Here is a 13,284-nt window from a genome sequence, read left to right on the forward strand (position 1 = left end):
TACATAACAAAAGATTCTTGGCACCATGTTCCCCTGATATTTATGATCAGCGGACTTAGACCCATCAACTGGAAATGAACCAAAGATCATGGCACGGTTAAAGCTGATGTGCCCTTTGTTCTAGAAAAAGCAGAAGTTCCAGATTTTTTTTTTCATTCCTACAAGTCAGCTGCAATTATTCCAATGGTAGATTTTAGCATTTACTTTTTCCTTCGTACAAACCAAGCTATGACTCTACCAGCCTGAGATTTTAAACACAATCCTAAGTGACTTTGTCCTGTTTACATATTTATTCTGAGTATTAATGAATGTTACACTGTGGTTCCCACTTCCCAACTGGGTGGCCATAGGCAGTTACTTCGGCTTTCTGTGCCTTTGTTTCCCCTCTTTAGAATGGGGTGATAACAGTGCCTTGTGGGGATTAAATGTGTAAGGGACTTAAAACACTAGGTGGCGTAGAGCAAGTCCTCAGGAATTGCTAAGGAATCTTCTTTTAATTGCTGGTGTTAGGGGTGTCCTAGCCCAGCTGATGGAGAACTTGGGGGAGGGGCTAATACTGTCCCACACCCACCCCATTCCTGGGCTCCTTGGCCCACAGGGCATGATTTCAACTCTGAGACCTCAAGTAAGTCGCGTCCCTTCTCTTAGCCTTGGTGTCCCCATCTGTGAAATGGGATCGTGATATCCAACGTGATGGATGCAGTGAATGAAGGCATTTAGGCTTAAAAGCACAATTGCAAATCCAGCTGTGCTTCTCAAGCAGCGCACCCTCCACCCCACCCCCATCTTGGTGTTTCTCTCTCTCCTCTCTCTCTCCAGTTCTTAAAGAACAACCCAGGCACAAACAAATACGAAGGATGGCCAGAGCTGTTGGAGCTGGAGGGCTGCGTGCCTCAGAAGATGGTTTAGGGCAGCTGTGGCTCTTCCTTGGTCTGGGCCCGAGGACACACCTGCCTGACTTAGGAGCCAGCGCCTGGAGAGCCGCGGGCTGGGTTGGCGGCGAAGGGAGCAACCGTCCTGAAGTGCAATGGCCACGCACACGGTGGCGTGCTGCTCTTTCTTTGGAGACAAAGCCCCACTGTGAGCTGAGATGTCCTCCGTGGGAGGTGAGCAGCCTCAGAGGGTCCTTTGTCTATTGAGAGCACAGATGTGCCTTCCATCAGGGGCTGCAGGCTGTCAGTCCCGGGGAGGGACTGCCCACACTTGTGCAAAATTAAATTTTATTTTTGCTGATGTTGAATGAACTTGCTGACTACTCGAGTTGTAGTGCTTCTCCCTGGGACTGAATTGATCTAGACTCAGTTTGCTTGAGCTACAGCCTCAGACTGGCGGATGAGAGCTTGGGGACCACCGTTTGGCAGCTGGAAAGGAGCTCACTTTCACAGAGATTTCAAGGTATGAGAGAAGCCCACAGTTCCCAGTGTGATGTGTGAGGCAGACAGGAACAGAGGAAGCTAAGGGACAGGACTCAGAGAATACTGCCATGTCCTGATGTTTGAAGGAGAGTTGGAGAAAATCAGAGCTGGAGAGGTAGAAAAAGGGACAGGCCATAAGAAAGTCTGGAAAGAATAGGAAAATGGTGAGGTAGGTTTGAGGGAAAACCTCCTGGCTGTCTTGGTATGGGCTCCCCAGGAACAGACCCTGAGATGACGATTCGAACGCAGGTAGTTTCTTTAGGATGTGCCCCAGGAAACACTGGTAAAGGAGTAGGGAAGTGACGCAGGCGAGGGAAGGCAACCAGTAAAGGGTGAACCTCTAGTGTAGAGCGACCACCTCAGATATGTCTTACCCATGAGCGGGAGGGAGCTGGGCTCTTTACACCAAATCCTACCATCATTTGTCATGGGCTGCTGGGATGGGTGACAGGTGATGTGAATTCCTAGCACTACTCTCCTGCCCTTTGCAGGGAAAATGACCACTTTTGCCTTCAAATCTCCTGGCTACATCTTCAGCCAGGAGGATATAGAGCCTGGCCGCTGGAAGGACCCTGGAGCATGCCGAGGTGGCAAGGCCCGAGGGCTATGGTGCTAAGACCCTGCCCAGGGTCTCTGCAGAGGGGCCCAGGTCCCAGGCCCTAGACAGAGCCTCAGGAGGGCGTCATGGGACTGGAAAGCATTGGTGCTTGGCTTCCTAGAGTGCACACCAGGGAAACTTCAAGCCTCTTCCAGAAGACCCCACCACCATGCCCAGTCCCTGGGCAGTAGATTAGCAGAACCTGAAGTCCTGTGCACATCAGTGGCAGGGGGCTCACAGTTCCCAAGCGTGGGGTCAGGAAGGGCTGCAAGTGTGCTGAGATCTGGGAGGTGGAGAGAAGGACGGTGTGGAAGCCTTTGACTAGGGACCACGGCAGGACTGGGATATGGGCTGCAGTTGCAGTGACGTCAACATCAAAGCCCAAAGCCTGGCAGGACACACCTCACTTCAGCAGGCTTGGCCAAGGGAGTCAGAGGAAGGGGCCCAGCAGCTTCCCTGCTAAGTCTGTGTCCCCCTTCCTCTGCGCGCACCCTAGGGCACCCTCAGGGACAAAAGGGAGTTTCCCTGGCAGCCCCATGTAACCACATAAGCAGACACCCACATCAGTATAACGCTTGGGAAAACATCTGACCGATACCTACTCTGAGAATTTACCACGGACACCTCCGTATTAGTGTGTTGTTGGAGGAAGGTTTTCTTTACAACAAGCAAGAATAACTTATAAAATTAAAAGAGAACCCATAAAGACTTCTAAAGTGAGTTCATGGCCAAAGGCAGGGCTAGGCAGAGAGCTCTGGGCATGGCCATTATTTGGAAAGGACTCGGGGAGTCCAGCTGGCTGCATGAGAAAACACAGAGAATTTTCCTATAGCTGCATTGCACATCACTGTTAAAGAACATACTGAAAATGTCAATTTGATGAATCAGAGAATTGGGGGAAGATTCTCCTGGAGACTGGGCAGCAAGGAAAGGCAGTAGAGTGGAAAGTGTCTGTGCTTGCCCGGGACCACTCCCCCAGCTTTGGCTTCTAATAGCCAGTCTGTACGCTGCTTTGGAGAGCTGGCGCCAGGCTACTGGAAATGCAGGCAGTCACATCACCCCAGGAAGGACTGGTGGTGAGGGAGGGTGAAAGCCTAGCTCCCATGTCTAGGCTGGGCTGTAACTTTCCTTCCAGAGCTCCCCGTGGGACCACGCTAGGATTGGGGCTTTGCCTAAAATTGCTCCTTTGCTTGGTTCTTCCCCTTCCACAGCTCCCACTCCTTTACTGTTCTCTGCAGTCCTTAATAAATCGTTTTCACAGGAATCCTCTCAAAGTTGGTATCTAGGGACTCATCCTAAGGTGGGCATTGAGCATGACCAGCAAGATGGAACTGAGCCTGGAGCCTGGGCTGGAGACAAGTCCACCAGCCTACAGGAATTGTCCCAGAAAAGAGTCAGAAAAAGGAGCCCTAGTGACCATCATTTGCACCTCCAAAACCCTCAAGGAGAAGGCATTCTTGACCCCCATGCTGTGCCTCACTGAGGGAGCCTCTCCAAAGTGGCCACACCCAGCAGACTCTCAACATCATTTACAGGGCACTGTGGCCACTACGGGGACCCCCGGTCAGCTCAGGGTTGGGATGGGACAGACAGTCCAAGAAAATGGCTGTAGAGAGTTGGGTTTGTACCCTCGTCATAACTGTTGAGCTCCTCACTCAGCAGTTCTCTCTCACCTGCTGTGTCGGGAACTGGGTCAGCACTGGGAATACTGCAGTGAAGAAAACCGGGCATAGTCCCTGCTGGTGGTCTCGGGGGGGACACAGATAAAGAGGCACTATGTCTTGATAAGGGCCACGGTGGGGTAGGGTGTGCTGGCCCGCTACCCCAGCCTTAGGGGATCAGGCGAGGCATCCTGGAGGAAGCAGCATCCACACCGAGCCCTTGAGGATGTGTAGGCGTTGGCCCGGCGAAGACAGGAGGGAACAGTGTGCCACACACAAGACCTGGAAGCTGGAGGCCTGGGGAGGGCCAGGGCAGCGAGGGCTGAGGGGGCAGGGGTGAGAGCCGGGGGGCCTTGTGAGACAGGCAAGAGAGCTTGGGTTGACCCAGGGGCAATTGGGGCACATTGAGAGATTTCGGCTGGGGGATAACATGATCAGATTGCATTTTTTAAAGACCTCCTTCCTCTTGGCTGCTGTGTGGGGAAGGGAGTGGAGGCAGGGAGGCCAGGGAGGAGGCTGCCGGTCAGCCAAGAGGGTGGCGGTCCGGACCAGGGGGCAGCCTGGGGATGGAAAGACGGGGATGGGCCCCAGGATTATTCGGGACACAAAATGGACAAGACTTGGGGACTGATTTTCCCCTTCTTCAGAAATCAGCCTTTGGGAATCTCTGCAAGTCAACCATGGTTTCACCCCATCACCCCCACCCCATCCCTGCCTACGTAAGCCGCCCACCCCAGGGGTGAGAATAGGGCAGTGAGGTGGGTGAGGCACGGCAAGACCTTTCCAGCAGCTGTAATTCTGGGCTTCATCAGTAGGTGGTAGCCCAAGACAGAAATGGAAGGGTGGCAAAGTCTTCCCCCCCATCAAACTAATTACCTGGGTCTTAGCAATGGCCAATGGATTTAGCTTCAGCATTATTAACAGTGCAATGGCAGCACCTAACTTTTATGGAGAATTTCTGTTTTCCAGGCCCTCTGCTCAAAGATTTGCGTGCATTACCTCATATCATCCTCACACCTCCATGGAAAGGCATTGCTATTCCTTTTCACTCATCAGGAAAATGAGGCTCAGAGAGGTCAAGTGGCTATAAAGCCTCAGAATAAGGGTTAGAATCTCAAACTGTCTCTACCACTACACCAAAGACACAGATTTTCAAATATGCTACCCTGAACTGCAACAATGGTTCTCTCTTCCACCTTTGCCTCCTGAATGCCTCTAAAGACATCGAAGCTGCCTCAGAAACTGTGAGACAGTGTTCTCAGCGTCCACTGTCACCGCTTTGGGAGAAATGGAGAGGGAACGGGTATGAGTCACTTTGGATTCCTCTTTTTAAAACCCTCCCACACTTTGCAAGTCATGCTTCCTTTGAGACTTCGACAACCTTGTAGGTCAAGAAGGGCCAGAATGTGTATCCCCATTTTGCAGAAAGAAAAAGAAAGGCTAAGAAATGTGCCCAGCCACACAGCAGGACAGGGAAAAGCTGGGCCTGTCTCACCTGTCCCTTGCCCATTCACCGCCACCTTTCATAGGTCTCTGGTGCGTGGATTTCAAGTAGTCACCCCGTGCCAGGTGCAGTGCTGGGTTGGGGCCCCCACCCTCACCCCACCGCCCTGGCATGTGGTCTGGACGTCACTTTTCAGACTCACAACCCACCAGGAGCCAGGCTCCCCACCTTCAGCCCATCGAGGGCTTCCGTCGCCCAGGCTTTCAGGGCCGCTCGGAAGACACATGCAGCAGGGCTCCGCACAGACAGCAAAAATAAATGTGTGCAATTCCTTTTCCCTCCATTCATCCCACCAAAAGCCAAGCGGGTGGATAATTATGGGGTGGCTGCCAAGGGAGTTTAATCTTTGGGGTTGGCTTATGGCATTCTTACTGCTCCGGCTGACTCTGCCAATTTAGTCATTGCCCTTTATCTTGGGGACTCTCGTCTTACAGCAGGAAATCAGATGTGCTCAAGCCATGTCTGGAACAGAGAGAAAAAGGACAGGGAGCATCCCTGGCAGGGGCTGGACGTAGTCAAAGGGGAAGAAGGAGGAAGCCACATATGTGCTTGGCTGGAGGGGCCAGAGGTTTTGGGGAAATACAGTACCAATGTTTGCCATGCTCTGAGCCCTTGGTGACATCAGCACAGTCTAAGTACACACTTAGACTATTTCATTTAATCCTCCATCATTTATTCATTCACTCCAAAAAATATTTATGAGGGATTAAAATGTGCCAAGCACCATTCTAGTCGCAGAGGTTAAATGGATGAACAAGACAGCCAGGTCCCACGCTTTGCAGAGCTGACATTACAGACAGGGGAGGCAGGCAATAAAACAGCAAGGTTATAATCCCAGTAGCTAAGTACTATTTAAAAAGAACAATAAACAGAGAGTCTGGGAGGCTACTTTGCACAGGGGGTCAGGAAAGGCTTCTCTGAGGAGGTGAATACTGAGTCTAAAGAATGAAAAAGGAAGAATCATGCAAAGATGGAAAGATTTGGGGGGATCTTGAGCTGGGAAACATTTCAGGCAGAGAAAATTGCCAATGCAAAGGCCCTGAGGTGGGGAAAAATGTAGTATGATCCTGGAACTGCAAGGCAGGGAGGGCAAAGAGTGAGAAACAAAGTGAGCTCTCAAGAAGTGAGCAGACTGGATAGGTCGGGCCTTGCGGGCCACAGGAGATTTCTTTCTATTGGTAAAAGGAAGCCAGAGGAAGTTTATAACCCAACAGAAGTGACATAATCTGATTTATATGTTAGCAAAACCATGATGCTGGCTACACATACCTCACCCTGAGATTGATTGTCTGACCCTCCATGCATAGAGATGAGAAAACTGAGGTTCAAGGTCAAATCATGTTCCCAAGGTCACACAGCTATGAGGGACAGAGCTATGATGCCAGCCCAAGGGTAAATCCAGCCTTAATCTCTGCCCCAGGCTGGCATCAAGGGAAAGGAAGAGGGTGGCAAGGGAGGAGGAGGGTGACTGCCTGGGAGGACTTTGAGAACTTGGCTGAGAGCCTGGAATCCAGCCTCCAGATATTTTCCTGGCCTGAGCCCAGGCCAGCTGCCTTCCAGCCCTCCCCACCAGGCTGCTGCCCATTGAGTGAAGGATTCTGCTTTCAGAGTTACTGCTCTGGGAGAGCCCTGGACCCTAAGTGTCTTCAAGGATCTCTTATTAATGAGGCTGTGCAGTCCGAAGTTACACCCCCAAGCAAACCCGCCCTCATCCCGTGCCCCCAGCCATCCCGTAGCCTCTGCTGCCCTGGCCTTGTCTGCACAGAAGTGCCCAGTCTGGCAAGAAGGTCAAGTCTCCCCGCCTGGCCAGCCCCAGGTCATTTGCCACACCCGAGCTGCCGGAAGCTTGGTGAGAGGACTGCTCTGCTTCTCCTCAGCCCCAGCTGCCTCAGTTTCCCTTTCTGAGAGTGGCAGGGGTCCAGGAGGTGAGGCGCCACAGGGACCCCAGGCCAGCGTTTTGGCCACCTGGGGACACCAGCCCCACTGCCAGGATTAATCACCCTAAGCCTGGCTGAAGTGCTCCAGGCTCAGGAGCAGTTGTGAAAGCCACCTTTGTGCCGGAAGAGAATGAGCCGTGAGAGGACAGGGGCCCCTGGCCCAGGGAGCCCCTTGGGCCCCGGCTCCTGAGATCAGCGCCAAGAGGCAGGACTTCCAGCCCAGCCAGGCCTGGTGCCCACCTCGTGCCATGGGAGCAACCCAGGGAAAGAAGGTAGGAGCCCCCGAGGGTCCTGTTGGGGTCCTGGGCACAGGGAGGGGCACTGGGTCTGCCAGGTGGGATGCCCCACCCACTCACCCACCAGCTCCATTGGGCCTCAGGGCCCACCGGCCTCCCTCACAGAGCTCGCAGCTGAAATTTGCCTCTGGAAACCCAGCTGAGGCTCAGGGCAAAGCTGGTTGCTCATCTCTCCATCCCTAGAATAAAGCTGAGAACTGCCCAATCTCTACAACTCCCTGGTACTAAAATGCACACCACCCTGCTTCCCTAAGTCCCGAAGACTGGCTCCCTGACCACCCTACCATGGCCACCACACCCTGGGTGGAGTGCGGAGCACAGGAGGATGCAGGAAAATGATTTTTTTTTAATAGCGTTAATTATAATTAAGCTGCCTTCTGAGTTACTAGTTGTTACCAGATGAAGGCCATGCTACTTAAGCTTTCTTCAATTCATTTCCTCATCTGGAAAATGGGGACAATAATAGGACCTATTTCCAAGGGTTGTTGTGAGAATTAAATGCATTCCAATACGTAAAGGGCTTAAGATCATGCCTGCCACACAGTGGGCTATCTATAAGCTTTGCTCCATTATTATTAAGATTATGTTCATCTTATCAGCCATCACCTTCTAAGGCTGGGCCCCCAGGTGAGGGACTTGCAGACAGCAGAGCCTGTGCCGTGTTTCTGAATACGTGGCCTGTGGACCCCCTCGTCAGCACTTTGTGGTGGGGTACTGGGAGGGGGCTCGGTAAACAGTCAATGTTCCAGGGCCTGGATCAGAGTCTCTGGAGCGAGGCCTGGGGATGTGCATTTATGCACCGGGGCTCCAGGGGCTCACGCTCACACTCAGGCCCAGGGACAGTAATCCCCGCAGTGGGGTCGGGCTGCCTGGTGCCAGCTCCCACACCTACCTACCGTGGTAAGAAACTTAACTCCTCCAGATCTCAGTTTCTCGTGTGTGAAACGGGACTGGTATCCACCTCCCAGGAGGTCCACTGAGAAGGCGGGACTGTAAAGTGCTTGACGTGCTGCCTGCTAGCAAGAAAGGCCCAATAAACGGGGTCTCTGATCCTCAGACAACTCCATCATGACCTATTACACCCATTTTAAAGATGAGGGGACTGAAGCTCAAAAGCAAGAAGTGATTTCTTAGCCAGAGTCATGCAATAAATAGGGGGGGAAAGGTGGAATTGTCAAGCCCGTTTTGCTCAACTCCAAACTTTTTACTAAACTAACCCATTCCATATTTTTTGGATTTAAAGTAAAACATATCAGAGAGCCCAGTAGGAAACACTATAGTTCTCAGTTTCCCATATATAAAATGAGGGTATAGGACCAGATAATTCCTAGGGATCTCCCAGCTCTGTCTTCTACTTCCCCCATCTCTTAGTTTCATGCTCAGAATCAGGCCTGGAAGCTCCTGCCTCCTTGCAACAACCCCAAAAGTATTATCCCCAAAGCTTTATATCCTGGGGCTGTCAATTTCCCAGTGAGTCTCACTCCCCCCTGCATGGGTCAGCATGAGTCACCCGGGCTTTAAGGCCTGCTTTCGTGGCAGGGAAATTTCACGGTGGGTCACCCAGGCACAGTCCTGTGGAGTCCCAGAGCTGCCTTTTCCAGACCAGCCTTGAGCCCAGGCCTAGCCCAGTCGCCTCCTTCACTGAAATTCTCCCTGCTCCTCCCCTCTCCCAGAGACTAAGAATGCGGCTCAGTCCCTAGATCCTGTCTGTGCTGAATGCAAATGTGGAGCACAATTTATCAGGCCCAGAAAATACTCTAATAAGGTCTAATCCATGAATGGCAAATATATAGCCCATGTACTGCCACTTATTCTCTCTTCCACTATAGATAACACAACCCAATCTCTGCACTCTTTCCCACTAAGCCCAGATACAGCCTCAGAATCCTTCTCAACACGGCATTCAAGCCTCCCCCATCAAGCAATCAGACCTACATTCAGGTTGAAAGCCCTGTGCCATTCCTCAGCCTAGCACCTTCCCCTGTCTTTAGGGACAGCTTCAGGGACAAGGCAGCAGGGCATAATGGCTGGGAATGTGGGTTGTAGAATCAGAGAGGCTCAAGTCAGTTCCCCCACATACTCTCTGTAGCTTTAGCCAAGGTACCACGCCTTTCTGAGCTTCAGATTCTGCCTCAATAAGCTAAAATAATACTCCTTCTCAGATAATGTGTGAGCCTGGGGCACAGGAGGCATTCTGCCAACCCCCTCAATTCTTCATCTCCCTGTAAGCATCACAAACCCACCCTCTGGGACAATGAGGACATCATTATTACATTCAATGCACTGATGATAAACTGAGGCTCAGAGAGAAGACCTTCCTAAGCCAGTCAACAATGGAAACAGCCAGGAGTAAGGGCTGTGATGTGAACATCCCCAGGCAGGGTCCTTTATTTATGGCCCCCTCCCCTGCATGCCCAGCTCTCTCTTTCTGGAGGCAATCGCCCCACTGGACTCCATGTGATGTCTTTGCGAGGTCTGGCCATTGGGGTCTGATGTCAGCATCCACTCATTTACTTTCCCACTGGCTTGTCCTACAACAGCCACCCCACTGTCCTCAGGGAATCCCCAAACCCTCTACCCATTTTATAACTCGGGAAACTGAGGCCCAGAAAGGGGAAGGGCTTGCCTAGGACCATGTAGCCAGGGCCAGAATCTTTCCACAATGTCTGGTGTCCCCATTCCAAACTCCAAAGCACAGAGGAAAGCAGAGGGCTGTTCCCAGCAGCATGAAGGGGGGCACTGAGCCCACCCCTCCAAGGTGACTTCACCCTAAGTTTCTCCTGGCACACAACTCTGTCCACTGCATTGTCCTATGCTCCCATCCCAGCCTCCCATAGAAAAATATTAATTGGATACCTGCTGCCTGGTGACAGGCCTTGTGCTGGGAGCTGGGAGTCCAAGAAGAGAAAAGCACAGTTTCTGCCCTCAAACCCTTCCCCATTGGCTTCAGAGACTGACATGCAAGCTAATAAGGGTCATTGGGAGCAGTGTGTGTGACTGGAGGCAGAGTACCTGGTCAGATGAGTGTTTTAGGACCATCTCTAGCTGCAGTATGGGGAGGGGACAGTGAAAGTGGAGATGAGAACTCCAGATAGGAAATAGCTGCTAAAATCCCAGTAATGCCGATGTCTCATCTAGGACGCTGTCCCCTGCAAGGAACAAAAAGCCCAATTCAAACTGATTTAAATGATAAGGAAATGTTTTGGGTTGTCACCCAGGACTTTTCCCAGGAACTTCCAGCAAAGGTCCCTTGAATTTCATTATCTCATACTTGGTCACATGTCTACTCCTGAAGCAGTCCTTGTCCCCTGGGGAATGTCAGGAGTATTGGCTTTGCCTGGACTCCTGAACCATCACTGGCAAAGGTTGGAGGTGGGATCACATGATTAGCTCAAGCCAACGGAGTCCATCTATGGAGCTGGAGATCAGTCCCCCGATGGCATGGCTTCTACTCAGTGGGAGGAGGATGGGATGGATGCTGGACATTAAATTATAACGTCCAACCCTACAAAAGAGATGGTGGTGTTTCCATCCAGGATGTGGACAGAGAGAATGGAAAGAAATGGAAAAAGTTCAAGAGTGTGGCAGAAAGAATACTGGACCAGGAACCAAAAAATAAAATTGTTGCTTCTGTCCATGAAGTCTTAGGCAAGTTATGAACTTCCCCCAGACTCAGGTTTCCTAATTCAAAAAGTGGGGTCACAAGCTACTATCAAAATTTTTGCAAGGATCCAATGAAAGTATTTTTAAAACATGGAAGCAATGTCCCTAACACTGTTTGGAGCATTTCAGAAGCTGCAAAACTTGGCCAGTTGGACATGCTTTGATGCTAGAGAGATGAGTGCAGTCAATGTGTCCTCAGCAGAAGCCTCATTTTAAGGCCCTACATTAGGCAACATGATCACTGGTCATTGGGCAGCAATGGATCCAGAAAACGCAACCCCAATGACCCTTATTAGCTTGCATTTCAGCTAACTCCCATGAATCTCCTACCCAAGCTGAAGGTTCACAAAGACCAACAGGATTTGGGCACTCTGTCCTCAGCCCCAATCAGTGGCTGACATCCCTCCGCCAGGCCAGGGGACTGGACCAGAAGCTTCCAAGGACTGCCTCTACACAAGTCCAGTAACCCAGGGCATGACCCTAATTCCACTCTGAAGGGGGCCACACCCCCAAAACAAAAAGAGAGCATTACACTTTATAGCTCACATGCATTGTGGGTTTTGCATCCATTCTCTCATTGAATTCTTTAACAGCTCTTGGAGGTGGGAATTTTCATCACTCAAAAACACTGAGGCACATAGAGGTTAAGCAAGAGGCTCAAGGTCACCCTGCTAGTAACTGGTGGAGCCCAGACTGGAACAAGACGGTCTGAAGAGCCTGCCCTCCTTGCTGCCCACATTTATGAAGGTGGATTCCTGAGCAGGCAGAACAATGTTCACATCCCAGCTAAGCCCCTAACAGGGCAACTTGGTCAACCTCTCTGAGCCTCAGTCTCCTCTTCTGTAAAATGGAACAATGGTTTTACCTTCCACCAGGGTGGTGCTCAGGGAAGGATGGGTGGCATTTGTTACATCTGCCTAGACGCTGCAGGAGAGGCCTCAGCAGGGAGGGAGGCAGCCACATCCCCGAGTCCACACTGTGAGCCTTGAAACCTGGGGCACTTAGTTTTCTCTAAAACATTTCTCCAAACTCCACACCACTCAGGCTTTCCACTTCCTGACATGAGTCCTGAATTCTGACCGATTATGTTTGCCAAGATGCTCGTTGCTTTGCATTTGTCTTCATTTTAAAAAGAAAGTTCCCTTTTAATGAAATAAAAGAGAAAAACATATATCCAGGAGAGGTTGCTAAATTTGATAAATGGTCTGAAAGGGAGTGTTCGTTCTGACGGGGCCCAAAGGCCCCCAGCTGGCTGGGCCCTGCACACTCCCCAAACAATTACCACCGCCGCTGACGGCTGAGCTTGCCTGGCCCTTGGAGCTGGCCCGGCCTGGCCCAGCGGAGGGTCTCAGCTCGCCAGGCCTCCAGCTCAGCAGCACGTGAGACCTCGTTAGGGCGCCCTTGCCTTCCGCGCCAGCCGGTCACTTCCCCTCTGCCCACCACCTCCTGCTGCTTCTGACGTTCTCTCAGGGAAACTGGGGCCAAGAGCCCGTTTCTCTGCTTCCCAAAGGACTCGTGGGCTGGGAGTGGAAGAGTCCCATGGCGACAAGTGGAGAAGTTTGTGGGGAGTCTCTGGAGGGTGAGGGAGAGAATGAGGCCCCCGACCCCAGTGGAGCCTCTGCTCCCGCCCAGTGTCTTCCTCACAAGTTGGAGCCGGTCCCCCCAGCATCCTTCCAGCTCCTGGCCCACCCCGTCACCTGCCCGGAATGCCCTTCCCCCTCCTGTCCTCAGTCCAACACCTGCCTGAGTTCCGAGCCCAGCTCCGCCCCCGCTGCTCTTTTCAGCGTTCTGCGACCGGGTGTGACTATTGTGACTACACACCTGACCGCGCATAGAGGAGGGGAGGGAGGGCTGGGCTTGAGCCTTGGCCCTGCGCCGGGGCGCGAGGCTGGGTGCTGGCGCACGTTTCCCCTCCAGGCCCCGCCACGGCCCAGCAAGGCAGCGGCCGCCACACCCGCTCCCCGGGCCAGGAGCCCCCGCGCGCCCATCAGGGAAGGATGGGTGGCATTTGTTATATCTGCCTAGACGCTGCAGGAGAGGCCTCAGCCACATCCCCCAGTCCACACCGTGAGCCTTGAAACCTGGGGCACTCAGTTTTCTCTAAAACATTTCTCCAAACTCCACACCACTCAGGCTTTTCACTTCCCGACATGAGTCCTGAATTCTGACCGTTTATGTTCGCGCCCCTGCTCCTTGCCTGACTCTGAGCC

At 52.2% G+C, this 13,284-nt stretch overlaps 2 protein-coding genes across 8 annotated transcripts in view; both read left to right on the forward strand.

Annotated features, from left to right (window-relative positions):
* FAM3D (FAM3 metabolism regulating signaling molecule D) overlaps window positions 1-1,395 on the forward strand; it is a 37,269-nt gene extending 35,874 nt beyond the window's left edge. For all 6 annotated transcript variants that reach the window (XM_077128844.1, XM_077128847.1, XM_077128843.1 and 3 more), the window contains one exon: window positions 820-1,395. In XM_077128844.1, coding sequence (XP_076984959.1) covers window positions 820-909 — 90 coding nt within the window. In that variant the 3' untranslated portion in view covers window positions 910-1,395. The remainder of the gene's footprint in view (window positions 1-819) is intronic.
* FAM107A (family with sequence similarity 107 member A) overlaps window positions 1,241-13,284 on the forward strand; it is a 78,517-nt gene continuing 66,473 nt past the window's right edge. Inside the window, exon 1 of one of the 2 annotated variants that reach the window (XM_077128848.1) lies at window positions 1,241-1,395. In XM_077128848.1, coding sequence (XP_076984963.1) covers window positions 1,333-1,395 — 63 coding nt within the window. In that variant the 5' untranslated portion in view covers window positions 1,241-1,332. Of the gene's footprint in view, window positions 1,396-6,770; window positions 7,388-13,284 lie in introns of those variants that run through there. The other variant, XM_077128849.1, reaches the window with a different exon arrangement.

Source organism: Tamandua tetradactyla, chromosome 15 (genome assembly GCF_023851605.1).
Source record: "Tamandua tetradactyla isolate mTamTet1 chromosome 15, mTamTet1.pri, whole genome shotgun sequence".
Taxonomy (NCBI): domain Eukaryota; kingdom Metazoa; phylum Chordata; class Mammalia; order Pilosa; family Myrmecophagidae; genus Tamandua; species Tamandua tetradactyla.